The 18,627-nt window shown below is 30.5% G+C and overlaps 1 protein-coding gene across 3 annotated transcripts in view; it reads left to right on the top strand.

The window, feature by feature from the left end:
* Nucleotides 1–18,627, top strand: part of LOC134692692 (adhesion G protein-coupled receptor F5-like) — a 70,003-nt gene that overhangs the window by 36,147 nt on the left and 15,229 nt on the right. For all 3 annotated transcript variants that reach the window (XM_063553180.1, XM_063553172.1, XM_063553190.1), the window contains 19 exons: nt 227–427; nt 1,827–1,961; nt 3,183–3,284; nt 3,954–4,057; nt 4,457–4,651; nt 6,605–6,676; nt 7,094–7,205; nt 8,590–8,715; nt 9,550–9,619; nt 9,927–10,035; nt 11,380–11,426; nt 12,097–12,214; nt 12,774–12,877; nt 13,486–13,588; nt 15,307–15,460; nt 16,176–16,245; nt 16,653–16,719; nt 17,051–17,136; nt 17,586–17,712. In XM_063553180.1, the coding sequence (XP_063409250.1) occupies nt 227–427; nt 1,827–1,961; nt 3,183–3,284; nt 3,954–4,057; nt 4,457–4,651; nt 6,605–6,676; nt 7,094–7,205; nt 8,590–8,715; nt 9,550–9,619; nt 9,927–10,035; nt 11,380–11,426; nt 12,097–12,214; nt 12,774–12,877; nt 13,486–13,588; nt 15,307–15,460; nt 16,176–16,245; nt 16,653–16,719; nt 17,051–17,136; nt 17,586–17,712 (2,102 nt within the window). The remainder of the gene's footprint in view (nt 1–226; nt 428–1,826; nt 1,962–3,182; nt 3,285–3,953; nt 4,058–4,456; nt 4,652–6,604; nt 6,677–7,093; nt 7,206–8,589; nt 8,716–9,549; nt 9,620–9,926; nt 10,036–11,379; nt 11,427–12,096; nt 12,215–12,773; nt 12,878–13,485; nt 13,589–15,306; nt 15,461–16,175; nt 16,246–16,652; nt 16,720–17,050; nt 17,137–17,585; nt 17,713–18,627) is intronic.

The raw sequence follows: 18,627 nt of genomic DNA, 5'->3' as shown, positions 1-18,627 counted from the left end.
TCGATCTATGAGTTTTAATTCCCTCTTGTATCTTTTCTCCCTCTGTTATTGTGTTTTTGGAAAACTAAACTCGTGACAAGGGGGCATTCTACTTCACACTTTAAAAGAAACTTTCAGATCGCCACGGTTTAATGAATAGTGTGTTTATTATCTTACTAATAGTTTGGAATGGGCTGAAATACTCTTTCAACTTACAATACAAGTACTTATATAATTTTATCTGTAGGAAATTTAACATGTGAGGCAAGACTTGGTAACAAAACTGAAATCAGATCAACCCAGATATATCTTTATTCATTCAAACTTGAAAGTGACTCATCATTCGTCATTAGCAATGGGAGTGATATCAACGTCACGTGTACAATTCTACCTCCTACTAAATCAGCAAATGACTTGAAAATGTGTTTAAATGGAAAGGTTATTCCTGGTATGTTTATATTTAGCTTTTTTATAAAATTTTTGACAATGTGTGATTTTAATTGTGAGTTAAGAAGACTGCACAAGAGTTGTATTTATCATTAAAATTAATCTAGAAGAAGTTTTACCGATGAAAAAAATCGAATAAATCTTTTAATAAGATACAAATCAAGGGAACAACTAAAAACGAGGGAATCGCACGAATTTCAAATGAAGTTGGACCGAGAAACTCGACATAGCAACCGTGTCCTGCTATGCGTCCAGCTATCATTATTCGAATCCATGATAAATTTTGAAAATGCTCCATGAACGTCTTAAACTTCGTCAACCAACTGGCTGAGGGGTGTCATTTTAATTGAATTTCGAATAGGCTAAACACTGTTTTTCTTTTATCGGTATCTCACATGTGGGAGCTCTTTACTATTTTCGACGAACAGGCTATTTATGACTATGATTATAGACATTATAATTAACCTTTTGTCGTTGTTATGCTCTGTCGCATTTCAAAAGTTGTATTCGCTGTCATATATCATTGAAACAAAAAAGAAGTGAAATGCTCTGTTATTGTAATCGGAATTACCTTTGAAATCATGACGAAATAATTGGTGTTGATGAAAATTACATAGCATAATTATATAAAATTATGATTATTACTTTATTTATCATTTTGGACCAAAAACATATTGATTACAGAGTCCTTTTTATACATGAATCAACGGGGGACTGTTTCAACAAATCTTTCGTTTGGAAAATTGTTAAATAATTAATTTTTTGGTGACAAAATATTCATCATTGCAATTTGCTACTTGATAGTGAACTGTTGGTCAACATATGTTATGCAACACGACCTGATACAAAAAAATGAAGAGCAAATTTAAAGTATTGCAGCAATTCTGGTGCATTGAGCTATAATTCTACCATTTTACATATTATATAGTGAAGTTTGTTTTTGTATTATGGCGTTACACTATTTTCCCAGGAAAGTAGACAGTTAACTCTGTGTTATCCCCGCCACATTCTTTCTATGCATGACCGAAGTTAAAAGCCTGTAGTTAAATGGTTGTAGTTGGTTCATGTTTAAATAGTCTTATTTGTTTGTCGTAAATTATTTTGTTATAAATTTGGTCGTTAGTTTTCTCAATTGAAATATTTCACATTTTTCATTTTGAGACCTAGTCGACTATACAGTTAGGGGCTTTACTTAATGTTGATTGCCGTACGGTTACATATAATTGCCGACGTACACTTCTCTTTATGTTTGAAAGATAATAGTCTCATTTATTTTCATTCCGCATCTCCTTATTTTCATTTTGGTCTTTTGTGAATATTTAGAATTGTATGTTAACTTTGTCAGCTATCCAATTGATACCGACATGATTGTTATAAACAAAATCTGTTTTGCATTATAGATTCTAAGATGATTTTAAAGGCTAACATTGCAGAGTTGAAATTGACCACATTGAAAACCCAAACAACTGTTGGATGTAGTTGGAAAACTGACAAAGATTGCTCCGAAACCAGGATAATAAAGATATTTAATCCGAGTAAGTGGATACAGGATATTCCTACAGTTTCACTAGTGTTTTTTGTTTTAGATCTGTTAATATGTAAGAAAGTTTCTCCATATTTTATGAACTATTAAATAACTAATGATAAGTCCTCATGTCATGCAATTATTTGGTAATTAGTTATCAAAAGTACCAGGATTATAATTTTATACGCCAGACGCGCGTTTCGTCTACATAAGACTCATCAGTGACGCTCAGATCAAAATAGTTAAACCATTCAATCGTAATAAATAAGTTTTTTTTTAAACATATAAAAAAAAAGAAACTAGAACAAACAAACCTTCGTATTTGCTTGTTTGCTGTATCATTTACTTCATATTTTCTTAATATATATATATATATATTATGATTTATGACTGCATATGGAACATTTAAATATCCCTTCTTGTAATATTCTATAGAGTGGGGTGCTCATTTTCGCCATATCTTTTCATGTTTTCTACAGTTTATGTTCAGGTTTATATGTTTTTGAAGTAAACTGATATTTCTATATGAAGATAACTTCAAATGCAAAACATTCCTAAGCTTTGAAACATGTTTGTTTGAAAATAATCATCTGTTAAGTTAGATTAAAGGATGTTTGAACATTCCTGAAGTTTTGTCAATGGGGGACACATTTTCGCCGTTTCTACACATCTATTAAAACCAAATAACTGCAGCTTTATATAATACTAATAAAAAAATAATCTTTATAGATAAACAGCAGACATTTCAAAGGTGTAGAAAAACATAAATTTAGGCCAATCAGTCAAAAAATTACTTTAGAAAAAAATCTTTGAAAATCCTGTTTTTCATTCGGGAAATTGACCGAAAATCGTTGTCCGTTTTTCGATCTTTTGCAGTAAGTGTTGTAATTTTGTTTAAGTTTAAAAAATAATCATATTTGTTGTAAAATTATAATTTATCGGCATATTTCTTCCATTTCAGCCATCCTTAGAAGTGTTTACACCTCAAAATCAGAAAACGGCGAAATTGCGTCCCCGGCGAATATGGGTTCCCACTCTATATGTTAATGCAAATGTTTTTGGAAACTTTGAAATCAGCTATGTCAAAATGTCTTATTAAATATGCCACAATTAAGTGACCAGTTGATGTCGTTCTAAGTGCTAAAATATAATCTTTTGTAAGCATAATCAGTGTATAAGTTGTACATCTTAATTTTTACGCATTCATTATCATATTCCATGAATCTTTCAGAAATTGTCCCATGTTTAGAGGAAGTTGACGCAAACAATATCACATGGGAGAAAACTCACCCTGGTATTACCAATGAACAATCATGCCCGTCTGGATATTTAGGTAGGTTTTCGCCTATCGTGCATGGTGTTCAATAGTAATGAAGATTATAACAAAACATTGACTATTAAAGGTCTATGATCTGGCAGTTGAAATTACCTTGGAATTTGGTATTTTAATTATTTTAGTTATTACTCATTTCTTATTTAAATATTCTGTTTTAAAATAATTAAAGCGAAAAACAATGACAAAATAGTTAAAAAATATCTACTATATAACGTTAAAAAGTGGATTTATTATGATAATTGGTAGGTATAAAAAGTGACTTAGTATAAAAAAAGTTTTAAGGCGATATTTTTGCGAAAGCATTGACAAAAGAACCTAGATAGATAACCTTTAAAATAAAGTTGCTTTATCGTAATTAAAAAAATCTTTTGATATGCAACAAATAAAGAATTGTATAAATTGTTATCAATGGTACCAGGATTATAAATTGATACGCCAGACACGCGTTTCGTCTACATAAGACTCACCAGTGAAGCTCAGATCAAAATCATTATAAAGCCAAACAAGTTGAGGAGCATTGAGGACCTTAAATTAAAAAAAAATGTGCCAAAAACGGCTAAGGTAATTTATTCCTGGATAAGAACATCCTTAATTTTTTTTAAATATTCAAAGTTTTGTAATAAAAGGAAATTTAAAAAGTTTGATGAACATTTTATTTAACTACAGGTTTAGCTTCCAGATATTGCGAACTTCAAAATTCCAAAGGCATGTGGAGAGAACCAAACCTGGTTGCATGCACTAGAAAAGTATTTGCATCTATTTCTGATCAAGTAAGGCTATCAGATCGTCAGTGCCTGAATTATTTGAAAGATTACCTTTTGAACTTTTATTCAAGGCCAAATTAATTGAATGAATTTTACATCTGACTTAAAAGATTAACAATTGATAATATTTTGGAGTCTTTTTTAATTGTCGTAATGTTCATTATGTTTTAATTGGAGCATTCGAAAATCAGATACAAAGTGTTTTAATCGTTCTGATCATTAAAAAAATGTAGAACAATTAAAACGAACACATTAACAATCAGACTTCTAAAAATCACTGATAAAGATTTTTTTGATTAAAAAAAAACCTGTTAATATTGAGGATGTCTGCTTTATAAATTTAAACCATTTTACGGCAAGAAAATCACAATGGTTTATGATTAATAATTAGCTAAATTATTTCAGCTTCACAATATTCAAGATGGCTTACAAGTGGATACATTAGCTAATGTGTTGAAAGTGTTTTCAAATGAGAGTAAAGACATTTTGAATAGCAACAAATCAACTGCGAGTGATATCAGGTCCGGTGTAGAAATTTTAAGAACGGCATCAAGTATTGTTTCTAATAGAGAAGAAATCATAACAAAAGAGGAAACAGACGTAAGAATTATATTTCATAATATTCTCGGTAAAGATATCTGACTGAATGTGAGTTCAAATTGTGGTTGAAGGTTGCAGAGGAATCGGCGCGTACTCTTTTGATGTAACCAGTCCGCTCATTGAAGAGTTCTTGCCTTCCCTCAGTTTTTGTTATCTTCATTTAAATCTTCTTAGTTAATTCATGTCATAGGAACATATGCAAACTATTGTTCTGTTTTTTTCGATTATGTTTTTTTTTTGTATTATTTGAATGAAACAGATCTGGAGTCGAAAAGCCTTTGCATCAAGTAGAGTGATTTGAATTTTCTCATTTTACCTTGCTCGCTTTTTTTTAGTCACCTATTTTCAGGTTAATATGTCATATCCTCTTCATATGTGTTTTACATCCAAAACAAATAACCACACATTTCATACAACTATTTCAATATCATCTATACTTAATCATTAAAAAAAGAACTAGGAAAAGTTGTACTCGTGTGTGTCTTTTTTTAGAGTTCTGTGTAAAAGAGGGACGAAAGATACCAGTGGGAGAGTCAAACTCAAAGATAGAAAATAAACTGACAACGCCATGGTTTTAAATAGAAAGACAAACAGAGAAATAAGAGTACAGCAGACACAACATAGAAAACTAAAGACTACGCAACACCAACCCCACCAAAAACTGGGGGCGATCTCTGGTGTTACGAAATGGTTAGCAGATCCTGCTCATCATGTAGCACTCGTCTTGTTGCTTGTATTATTACAAATCCGATAAATAGTCTAATTCGGTAGGACACATTCGAAAAAACGGAAGGGTATTGTAGTTATGACATAAGAAACATATCCGATATCATCTGTGAAACGGTTATTTTATAACCATCAACCAACTCGTGATGGCATCCGTAAAATTTACGAAGAGATGATTACAACTGCACCATTTGGAACTCTTGGTTTGATAACTTCTTTGTGAGTAGCAATCATCTACTGTTAAAACCGTTGAACCACAAGTACCATAGTATTTTCATCCACGCAATACTAAATGTTGCTCACCCAAGACAGCAGCTAGTAATTTAGTGGTTGTCGTTCGTTTTGTGTCTTTTTATTTTAGTTTTGTTTATTGCTGTGTCATAAAGCAGACTATTGGTTTTTCAATTAAATTTTATTTTATTTTGTCATGTCATAGCTGACTATACAGTATGGATTTCTTCATTTTTAAAGGCCTCAGTGGATATATAGTTGCCGAAATCCGCTTCCATTAAAATCCGTTTGTCCCTCCGTCGGCAACAGGTCGCACATTAACGCAAAATGCTTTAACTAATTTGCAGAAAACTCGTGAATTATTTCTATCTATTGACGTGAGCTCCATTTCCTTATTTATACATGTTACATTCCCTAGTTATGCAGTTTTATTCATGAAAAAAGGGGTGTTTTTCTAGTTATTGGACAAGAACTCAAAAATGTTTTTAGCAGTTCTCATGAAACTTTGGTGTACTGTTTATATCTATATTTTAATATATCATTTTTATATATTAATTTTAGATTTTATTTTTCCGAGTTATGGGATTTAAATAACAAAAAGGAGTGCTTTCAGCAGTTTTCAGTTAACTTTGGTGACTGGTTTATATCTATTAAGATAACATCCCTTCAGTTTTTCACGAATTTCTGACATTGAGGGAATGACATTGCTTCCCTCGGTTTTAGTCTGATACGTAAATTTGTTTTGCTTAATTGAATTATGACTATTGAACAGCAAAATACTATTGTTGGCTTTATTTATGACCTAACAACCATCTGCATCTTGTACTCAAGAATTTTGAATGACTAGTGGGAATATGATAAACACTACAATACAACAGCTTGGTATTACTCACATGTTATTTAAATTTTGATTGTCGTCTTCATATAAAAGCTGCAAATTTAAGCTACTGCATCATCATGTTTTCTTTAAATGATTTTAGCTTGATTTCATTTAAGGATTTTTTTACTGCCACGGATAACATATTATCAAGTGAAACAGACAAATCATGGAAAGAATTCTATACCAAGGTTTGTTCTATTTAAAATTTTATCATCTTTCTTCTTAACAGATCAAAATTATTCAAAAAATAATTCAAACTCAGATCAAGCCAAATAATGTGTTAGAAGTAAATAAAGAAAAAAGAAGTAAAATCACAAAAATAATTAACTCCGAGGAAATTTTAAACGGAATGTCCCTCAACTCTAAGCCAAATTCAAATGACAAAACACATCAAACGAATATAGCTATCTAATGGAAACTCTTGAGAAAAAATACTTGTCTATATATCAAAGGATAACAAAAAATAACGGACTCATTATTGGATTTAGACTATTTTCTTTTAAAACATAAGACTAAATCGTCTTGCATCAATGATGCAAGTACTAAATGTAAGTTATTTAATTGCACTCTGATCGTTTCACGCTTTTTTATTTTATTTCACAAAGACTGGAGAAAACAAGGCTGGTCAAATGATGAGCATTGTTTCAAATGTTAGTGATTCAGTTTTAAAGTCACTCAAAAAGAACGAATCTAGAAGTATTGTAGGCGACAATATTGGTAAGTCTCATTGTATTACTTTATTAGCCTCGTTGCAGAGTGAGTTCTGCTTATTATGCACCTTTTAAATACAACTTTACTTAAACAGAAAAGTGTAATATAGTGTTTGGTACAGTTTAGTACTATGTTGTTTTATGACCAGTTCCTTACGTTTTAGATTTTTTTGTCCTAAAATACGGTTATCACATTCATAGTTACAATTGTTGTCAACATACGTTATAAATGCTTAATAACATTAAAGGATAACTAGCAACTCTTATACCCGTTAATGTAACACGTTGTGAGGGGTAATAAAATTAACGGTACCAATTTTCTTGCACCAGATGTGCATTTCGACAATACATGTTTCTTCAGTGATGCTCGTGGCCAAAATATTTGAATATAGGAAAAGTATGTCCGTCTTTCTGCATAAAATTGAGAGAGGAAATGGGGAATGCAAAGCGACAACAACCCGGCCATAGAGCAGACAACAGCCGAAGGCCACCAATGGGTCTTCCATGTAGCGAGAAAATCTCGCACCCGAAGCTGTCCTTCAGGTGGCCCCAAAAAAAATATGTATATTAGTATAGTGATAATGGACGTCATACTAAACTCCGAATTATACACAAGACACTAAAATAAAAAATCATGCAAGACTAACAAAGGCCAGAGGCTCCTGACTTGGGACAGGCGCAAAATTGCGGCGGGGTTACACATGTTTATGAGATCTCAACCCTCACCCTATAGCTCTAGCCATTGTAGAAAAGTAAACTCATATCAATACGCACATTTAAATTCAGTTCAAGAAAAGTCGGAGTCTGATGTCCATATGCTTTGCTATCGTAATATATAAAATGATTTGATTGTACAACACTACCCGAGTATTTGAACAAATGTTATGCGGGTCGAACAGTTTAAAGAGGAGATAATCGTAATTGTTTGTGATAAAAACAAAGAAGATGTGATATGATTGCCAATGAGACAACTGTCCACAAGATACCAACAAAATAGTTTGCCGCACTTAAATATTGTTTCATCGAATTATTCATCAAATGATTTTTTTTTTATTAGACATCAAGAGATATTTGATTGATTTTGAAATAAAAACTGTGAAATTAACGTTCGGATTTTGATTATATTTCCACTCAGGCGTTACATAGCAGAATATGAATCTTGAGTTATATGGTTGATAGTTTTATATTTAATGGAAGTATCAAATATCTTATTTTAAGTAATAGAAACATATAAAAATAAAACGCAGTTGTAAAAAAAATAAAAAAAATAAAGACTTTGTTGCAATTGAACTGTGAACGTTATTTTAAGGATATGTTTTGCTTTTCATAAATTTTACTCTTGGTCTAACATTTTGTGTTGATCCTTAACATCATTTTATTTTTTCTTTCAGTTTTAGAAATCGGAAATGCAGATATTGGCGACGTCAGGTTTCCAGGGAATGAAATTCGAAATAAAACACCGAGTTTTCAAAACAAAGTAGTTCTATTAGAAAAGACAATTACTGATAGTTTAAAGAGTGAGAATAACTCATTTATTAGCATTTTCATTAAATGACATACACTTTTGAGTAAAGATCATAATATATATAGATATGCGTATACGTTTAGTCAATGACAATAAATAACGATAAAAGTAAACCTGAAGTTATACGGTTTGATATTTGAATATTTTCTTCCATATATCAGTCTGCATAACAGAAAAATCGTATCTCACATTTTCTTTTTATTAGGGGTAGGGGGTGGGGTGTAATATACCTCTTAGAACCAAATTTTGATGGTCGGACAACATTTTGATTGATATAGAGTTCATAAAAAAACATTTTCGTAACTATATTTTTGTTCCCTAATCACAACAATACTGGCAAAAATATGTTTTCTGGCATTACAAATTATAAGCCTGTTATCTTTGATAAGTTTCTTTCACAAAGTGACTAATATGAAGTTGCTATTATACATCCTATATAGGAATTTATACTGCAACGTGAATACTGCAAGTTGTACCAAACATTGTTACAAAGGAAAGGGATGTTTCAAGCAAAGTCGATTCAGTATCACGTCATTTTTTTCACATTTTTTAATTTAGTTTAAGGATGGAATGTACGTTTAATTGTGTATGTTAATATATGCATAAATTTGTGTTGTAAGTTTTGGCTTCAGTATTTAAAACAAAACATGGTAGATTTCATAAACATATCAACGTTTTTGTAATTGACATGAAATAGTAGAAGGTTTCGGTGAACTTCGCCGAATTTCGCACTTTCCCAGTTTATAAGCCTCATGCAAAATGGTGATACATTTTAGAATATTGATCATATATTATAGCATTCATATTTATACGTATATGTTTACAGCAAATGGTACAATACAGTACTCAGCGGTGTTATATAAAACAATATCACAACTGCTACCTACCAGTAACAAGTAATGTATATAATTAAACAATAAGTAGATAAAGTCAAACTCCAAAAGGAACAATACCGAATGTTTTAATCATGAAAGCGGCCACTTCACAGCATGCAACACTTATCATATGAATCCATGCTAAGTCAAATATTTGCAATTGATTTTAAGATATAAGTTTGAATTTCATTTTATTTTAATAATACCAATTTTCACTCAAAATAACATCTTTTTCAACTTAGCATGTTTAAGAATGAACCGATTTTTGTTGTGTCTCTTGTTCTTCTTATCAAGAAGTTGTTCAAGCATTGTTTCTATTTTTTTACAGCGCGTCACAGAACATAGTTGGATCACCAGTTATGGCGTTTTCCATTCCGCAAGATCAAATTTTGAAAAAGCTTAGCCCACCTCTTCAGTTATATTTTGAAACAATTAAGGTTAGTGTACTAGTATTAATTTATGTCCAAAGAACATAAGCATCAACAAATCCAAATATTTGCAAACCTTTTAATTATGTAATCATGAATTTGGAAATTTCTTGACACCCACAGTTATCAGTTTTTCAAATTATTTAGAAATTAAATGTGTGATAAGGGCCTTTTGGGGCCTCCAATATAATTTTAAATTAAAACTGTTTAAAGTGAATAAAAAAGATATAAGATAGTGAATTATAATTTTTGTACTTTTTTTAACACTTTACAAGCAACACAGGTTAAACAAAGAGTTTTTTTTATGACTTTTGATCCCGTCTCCCTTTCAACGAATGCGACTGACCGAAGTAAACTGATCACTTGGTTGGTACTTAAAGGAGCATCCAAAAATATTCCAGATGTTAAGTAGAATGTGCAGTTTGCATAAACTGATCTTGCAACAGTTAAAATGTTGTTCTTTGTGGTTTTTGTATTTTCTAAATGGATGTGGTATTCATACTGATGATAGTCTTGTTTTTCATCCGTCATGAAAAAATTGTTTTAATTGCTAAATTAATTGTTCGGTTATATTTTAGAGTCAGTTTATTAACATGCTCGATGGTTTATGCATTTCAAATGATGGTGATGTCTTACTGTTAGATAAAGCGTCAACTTCCAAACCCCAAATTTTTTTTGGAATTCAGATTTCTTTGGTTAAAAAAGTATCAAAGTGATTAAGATTTTACTTGTCAGCATATCCAGTAAATGTTTTAAGTCCTGAAAAATAATGAAAATTACCTTTTTTCAATTATTTTGGGAGACGTTGAAATCCTTTATATTTATAACCTCATTTTAAGACTACAGATATGAAAACAAAAATAGACCTTTTTTTCTAGTCACTCTTTAACTATTTTTATTAGTGATATCAACATTAACATGCACTTTAAAGTTATGTCTATGAATAGGGACTACTGTAAAACCTGGAATTTTTGAAAAACTAAGGCTTTTCTACCTTAGGAATAGATTTCCTTATCTGAATTTGACAAAACTTTTAGGAATTTTTGGTCCTCAGTGCTTTTCAACATCGTTCTTTATTTGGCCTTTCATAACATTTATGATTCGGGTCTCACTTATAAGTCTTTTGTAGGCGAAACGCGCGTCTGGCGTAACTATTAAATTTTATTCCTGGTATCTATGATGAGTTTATTTGTTGACCCTTTTCCTGTGTTACGCCGTTAGTGCTGTTCTCGTTATACCATTATACCATTATCGAATGTGTTCCTGATGGGATATCATAAATTGTAAGATGTGACTTTGCTACTCTTGTTAATTTTAAGTATCAATTTAAAATTAAATTTATTTGTCTTGTAGTCAAACCTCACAAAGAAGCAGTGTTCTTTTTGGAATTTTGATCTACCGTAAGTACTATAAATTTCATGAAGTAAATGTTTTTGGTTGTGTTTTTGGAGGCATTTTTTTTTAGAGTAAAACCGTTGTAACTCTTTTTCAAATGACACTTAAAGAAACTTGCATTTCTACACTTAATTAAAGTGAATAAAGAGATATCAATGCTTTGAAAAAACATCGGAGTTGACCCGGTTGTATGAAATGTTGATTAAACTAAATAAAAGATGACAATATGTTCCACATTATAACTAAAGTGGTATTAACTTAAGAATATGTTTTCAAGGAAACTACATATGTTTTAAACATAAGCCAATGCGGCTATGCTTATTTAGAAGATAGCACTCATATTCTATAGACATGGCCAGCTTCATATAAATAATGTTCATTTGTACACAAAATAATAATCCATTAATCTAATCCTTCATAAGAAGTAAACATTATTCATACTAGAAGTTGGGTATATGTATATATATTCGACTATGTTTTGCTTATAAAAACTAATATTACAAGCACAGAACTTAAAGGAAAATTCAAAACTGAAAATCTATTCGCAAATGGCAAAATCAAAAGCTCAAAAAAGAATGACATACAACAGTTTTGAGACCATTTTTTTAAGAAGATATCGTCAACTTATCTCAATAGAGACCAATATTAGAGTCACTATATATAAATACATTCCAGGAATGGTGGTAACTGGGCTACAGATGGATGTGAAACTGCCTATATGAATGACAGCATTACTGAATGCAGATGTAATCATTTGACAAACTTTGCAGTTATACTAAGCTTGGAAGATATAGTAAATAGATTATAATTATATTATGTAAAATATTGTTATAAGAATTAAGTACTGCATTAACTTGAAATATGTCTTTGTTTTTTCTACTTAAGCTTATATTTCTAAACTTCGACTTATTAAGTAGGGCTATATTGCAGTATGTTTGATATAACTCTTTTTTCAAATACCACAGAATAGAACGGCTTGAAATTTTGGAACTGAAACGTTAGCGTTTGTTTAATTTTTTGTTTCTGTCAGACTCAAACATTTTGTTTTCTGCTAGTTTGAACTCTTCGATACATTAAACCACTTTTGAACAGACTGATTTGATTTCTGGTCTACATCTCGATAGGGATGACTGGAAACATGTAAGCGCTTTTCTGATCTTTCTCACACCTGATGCCTGTTTTCTGTTACTTCAGCATGCGAGTGACCAAGTTTTAGAACGGCAATGGGTATAAATTCCTGTCTGACCATCAAAATCTAACACTGTTAATTTTAATTTCATTAATATGTGTATACATTTTTTTTAATTTTTAAAATTTTTTAAAACTGTTTTTTCTGATTCTATCATTAACAGACTGACGAACATCACGAAATAATGTCGACTATGTCTTTGGTTGGCTGTATCATATCATTGATATGTTTATTCATCACAATAATGGTATACAGTTTAGAATGGAAGTGAGTAGAAATCTTTTTAAAATAGTTGTTATAGTATTATAGATTTTATATTGACAAAAGGGAAACAAAAACAAATTGATATACATATTTTTGGAAAATTTTATAAATTCGGGTCACTTTTATTTATAGACAGAGTGGGATACGTAGAATTATGCCCCTTACATTTGACATTGGAATGTTGCACTTACAAACAAAATAATTAAGTCAGTGTTAAAAGAACAAACCCATTGTAAATCTGTAAGAGTACTGTTTGATGAGGGTCTTTATCATTGTATACATCACCATTGCTGATTGAATATGAAATTTATAAGAGTTTAATGAAGTACTGCAGCGGAAGTTTTAGAATTTTTTAAATGTCATTATAAATTTAAAATCAATTTTGGACACTCGTTGTAATCTTGTCTCGCTTTAAGAATTATGATTTTCAGCAAAAAACTATTTTACTAAAGAGGCGGAATATTTCAAGGGCATGATATATAGCCAAAAGGCAACAACTGAAAAACGTTTGCAACACAAACCACGAAACAATCTATAAAATTTAAACATCATGACATGTTTAACTTTATTGACGGATTAAAAAGTGTTTATTTTTTCTCTACATTTTGCAGGAATCTTACATCTGATAAGTCTGTGATATTGATGATAATGTGTGTTGCATTGGTATTGGCCTATATCGCATTTTTAGCTGGAATAAACAAAACTGACAATAAGGTAGATAAACTCTTCATTACTACTACGATTAACATTTAGTAAAATAGACGCGCGTTTCTTCTACAAAAAAACAATCAGTGACGCTTCAATACAAAACGTCCCAACTTGTTGAAAAGAATATCAGGAAATCCGTAAATTATATCAGAATGTTTCACTGTTTAAAAACTCTTAATATTAAAAACATAAATAACATTCATTTTCAGTAAGAAATGTTTCAGAACTAAAACAACATTATGTACACATTTTATTTTGGAGTTGCATTTCGGCTGATAGTTAAATGTTTATTATCTCTAAGTTAGCATAAAATGTATACTAACTCTAAGTTATTGGTGATATTCAGTGGATGCCATTGAGTTTGTAACGAAATGTAATTATCTTTGGTTAGCTTGCTTGTAAGCTAAACCGTGAAGTCATTATTATGTCAGGTATACTACCCTCCTTTCGAAGTAGCATAGTCAAACAGACAGATCGATTGGTTTTCTGTCGGACTAGTTTATTCTTTAAAAAGCATAGTTTACCTAACCTAACAATGACTTCACGGTTCAGCTAAAAAGCAAGCTAACCAAAGATATTACCTTTGGCTACACACTTAATGGCATCAGCTGTAACGTTATCAAATTTGTTGCAGAACGCCAGACTCTTTATTGTATAATAAAGTGTAAATATATCAAGTTCATTTATTAACAATGTACATGTATAACGTTAACAAAAAGTAACGGTGGAGTAATATCGGTACCGTTGATGTTAATGTTAGAACATAGTTTTTACAATACGATTCACGATTAGAGTACTTAGTTTCAATGTTCAGTTAATCACTATAGGTTTTTGTACTTGACAATGCAAAAACTCTCTCTTGTCAAGCTAAAAGACGATACAGGATTGTCAGGTTTCAATATTTTTCTTTTAGAATTTTCTCTGTTTTGGTGTTCTACAGCTGGTCAAAATATTTTTGGAACCTATAATATCTGTGATTGTGTCTATTCTTAGTTTCATGAACGTCCTATGCAAGTTAATATTTAGCTAACGATCATTGCACATTATTGATTTTTTTAGATCATATGTCCTGTTAAATTGTAGAACCTGGTTATGACATATTTTGATAAGGATGAAAGCTTGGTTTACTCATCGGATTTTGTCTAATGCTGAGTTCGTTTCTGCGTGTGTTACATTTTAATGGTGTGTCGTTACCCTCAGTTTTAGTTTGTAACCCAGTTCTGTTTTTTCTATCAATTTCTGAGTTTCGAACAGCGTTATACTACTGTTGCCTTTATTTACTAGTACTTAATTCCTAATAAACAATTAATTCGTCTGTGTTTTGGTTACTTTGAGAATACAACATCAAGAGTTTCTCTTAAACTATTTAGTATCATCATGTTCTCTGTAAAATGCTGAGATATCAAAAACTGGATGACCTTTAATCAAACTCGTCATACAAATGATAACGGCAAAAGTAATATACCGCGCGGTTCAAAATTCCTTAATCGATTGGATAAAATAAATGCGGGTTACAACCTTAAACAGAGTTAATCACTCAAGTTATAAGAGGAAAGCAACGGGACAACAGAAACACTTAAGTGCAAAATATTATTTTTTTAAACCGCCACCATACATTGAAACGAACTATTTAATAACAATTGCCATATTCATATATATGCCAAACAAAGTATGCTATATCATATCAAAACAAATGATTTTTTTCTTCTTCTTTGTTTTAATAGGATGCGTGTACTGCTGTTGCCTTGATACTTCATTTACTTTTCCTGATTGTTCTATTTACAATGTTAGCAGAAGGGATAATTCATGCAGTATTAGTTGTGGCGGTGTTCCCACCGAGGAGATCCATCAACAGAATTCTAATTCCTTTGATATTTGGTATCTATTCTGTTTATACTGTATATATTGTTGTACAAAACCAAGCATTTATAGGTTTATATTCAACAATATAACTCATCTGTTTATCACTCGTTGCAAAGTGCGTGATGAAAATGATTCATAGCAACTTTCAGAAGGATGATAGATCAAACTGATACTTAAGCCTTCAATAAAATATTAAACCATCCGTTCGCACGATTAAAAATCATGACCCCTTCAGAGGAAAACAAATACATGATTCTATGTTTTTTTATATTTATATTGTCATCCATTTTCGTTTGCAATTTAGGTATTATTGCTTTTTATTTGAATTATTTTTGTATCTTTATTATATTAAAACCAATTATTGAATGCACAAATCTCCGAAAAAAATCTTACAGGTAAAACATGGGACACAATAAAAGGAAGCAATTTGATGTTATAACAAAGATATTGCTATTATAATTAAATATGTTTGGTCGTGCATTGACGTGAAATGGACAAGGTGGATTGGGAGTCACGTTTTAGGGGATGGATGGACATTTTAAACAAATACATACATGCAGATTTTAATTCTTTATAAATAAAAACAGACATCAATCGTTTGAATACATTGATAGTTCACATAGTAAGGACACTTATCATATAATTCTGCTGAAACTGTTAAAGCTCTTCATTATAAATTTTGGAACAATAAATAAAACATACTAACACAAATTATATTCTTGCATTATAGTTATTCCTTTTGGCATAGTTCTTATATCTGCAAGTGTCACCCAGTTAGAAGGATATGGAACAAGTAAATTGTAAGTTGACAGCTTCAGAACTTTATCAAATATAATTTTATCTTTTTTTTTGTTTCATTTTACCCTCAAAATCACGACCTTCTCAATTCTTTTTCTTAATTGATCTGAATCGCAGTAATGTTTTGTTTGACATAGTTCAACCAATACAAAACATTAACACCGACTTTCACTGAGACTGTCATTAAAGTGAGAGGGTTAGTGCTATAGAACCAGGTTTAATCAACCATTTTCTACATTTGAAAATGTCTGTACCAAGTCAGGAATATGTCAGTTCTTGTCCATTCGTTTTTGAAACGTTTTGTTATTCAATTTTGCCATGTGATTATGGATTTTCCGAATTGATTACCCTCTAAGTTCAGTATTTTTGTTATTTTAATTTTTGAAAATGGTATGTCTTCATTTGACAGCTGTTGGTTGTCAAGAGAAAATGGACTGATATATGCCTTCTTTGTGCCCTGTTTACTTGTCATTTTAGTAAGTATCTTAACTTAGATAATAGTTTGCAATAATAATCCTTTATAACGCGTTTGATGAAATATTGTTGTAAATAAACACGAAATTCAAGCAATAACGTATAAACAACACATCAAACGATTTAACTTTGGATTTGCATCTTGATTCAGAGCAGTATTATTGATGAATTAATTTTACAATACGTACTTGGGGCATCAACTAATTTCATTATCTTTAATATACTGCACGTTTCAAAGGGGGAAAAAAAGACTTCTTTATTATATGGGTATAAATTATTATTTCAGCTATATCCAAATTCTGTTTTTCATTGCTTATTTTTTTTTTATTTCAGTCGAATTTCGTGATAACTGGATTGATTTTGAGGAAACTGTTTTCAACACGAGCCACCATGAGCAAAACAAAAAAGGAAAAACTAATGTATGTTTAAATGCTACAGACCTTAAATGTCAATAAAGTTGATTTTACTAGATGCAATTGATGAAGATAATTTTTCAAAAAATAATTATGCTTACAATGTTTTCATTGAAAAAAAATTCCAGTATATATTTATATTTCGTTATAATATTATCTTTATTTCTGTTTTCTAAACAAGCAAAATACAAATATAATATTATCTTTATTTCTGTTTTCTGAACAAGCAAAATACAAATATAATCATTATGTGCTAAATAAAATTCAAAAAGCTATACTTTTGCAGGCTTTTAAAATAAATCTTAGTGATAGAATAATAAACAACTTTTTTTTCAAATCTCAAACAATATTCATCATGTTATCTTGTTAAAAAGGCAGCGTTGAAAACAGTATGAAATTTGGAGAACAATATTAAAACAATAGTAAATAATGTTTAATGAGAAAGTTTATTGTAGAACTGGAGTCCGAAGTATTGCCATCTTATCACCTGTGTTTGGTCTAACATGGTTGTTTGGTATGTTTTCATTCCATAAGAGTACTGTTGTGTTCAGCTACCTATTTGTAATTTTCAACTCTTTACAGGTACGTATCTATTCCTTAATTAGATTCAGAGTCATAATTTATTTTAGTCAAATTTAGTTGAAAGACATAACGAATATTTATTTATTTTGCGAAATCATATGTTTCATAATTGATAAAAGATGGGCGCCTAATTTTAGATGGTGCATACAATAGTACATATAAAAAGACAGGTCCTTTTATTTCATGAAAAGGTATAAAGAAGTCATGTTTAAAAACAGTTTTTGATAAAGATATAATGCAACATATTCACCTTTGCACTTGTATATCGATTGTAGTTTGTAATATGTATTAATGATGGTTGGGATGGTTGACAAGTGTTTACTTTAAACCTGTTTTACGTCCAAATGCATGTGCTAACTGTTGTTTAACAAGACAATGATTTTGAAAAAAATCTTTCAAAAATAAAGGATTGGCTTATATCGTCTTCATGGCTGATCATAAATTAATAATAAGTCGTTAAAGAAGTATTATTCTCAGTCTCGTTGAAATCTCGTTTTGGAACTATTTCATATGATACAAGTGGAAAATGTCAATGAATTAAAAAAAAATTAATCAAACTTAAGTCTGTGAAAAAAAAATGTATTTACAATGAGTATCTTTTGAGTAATTCATTTTTCAAATTTTATTACCAAGTCAGTTTTTTTTAGCCCGAATTTTGTGATAAATAGGTGAGGGGTACAAGAAATTATTTTATTGAATAGCAATATAATATTTCCCATAGAAAATAATCAAACGTTAGCGTGCAATAAATTCCAATTTTTGCACAAGTGCAATAAATCTTCAAAATTCATGACGACATCAACGACAAAATCTAAGGGGAATATTCATGCAATAACCAAATATTACCAGAAACGTGTACGTCCCATATATTTTTTTTTGTTTTCGAATTTCTAAAATATCTTTCTTCAATCATTT

Source organism: Mytilus trossulus, chromosome 1 (assembly GCF_036588685.1).
Source record: "Mytilus trossulus isolate FHL-02 chromosome 1, PNRI_Mtr1.1.1.hap1, whole genome shotgun sequence".
NCBI classification, from domain to species: Eukaryota; Metazoa; Mollusca; class Bivalvia; order Mytilida; family Mytilidae; genus Mytilus; species Mytilus trossulus.
The sequence above is the reverse complement of the archived record's forward strand: the minus strand, read 5'-3'. Positions and strand labels throughout refer to the sequence as shown.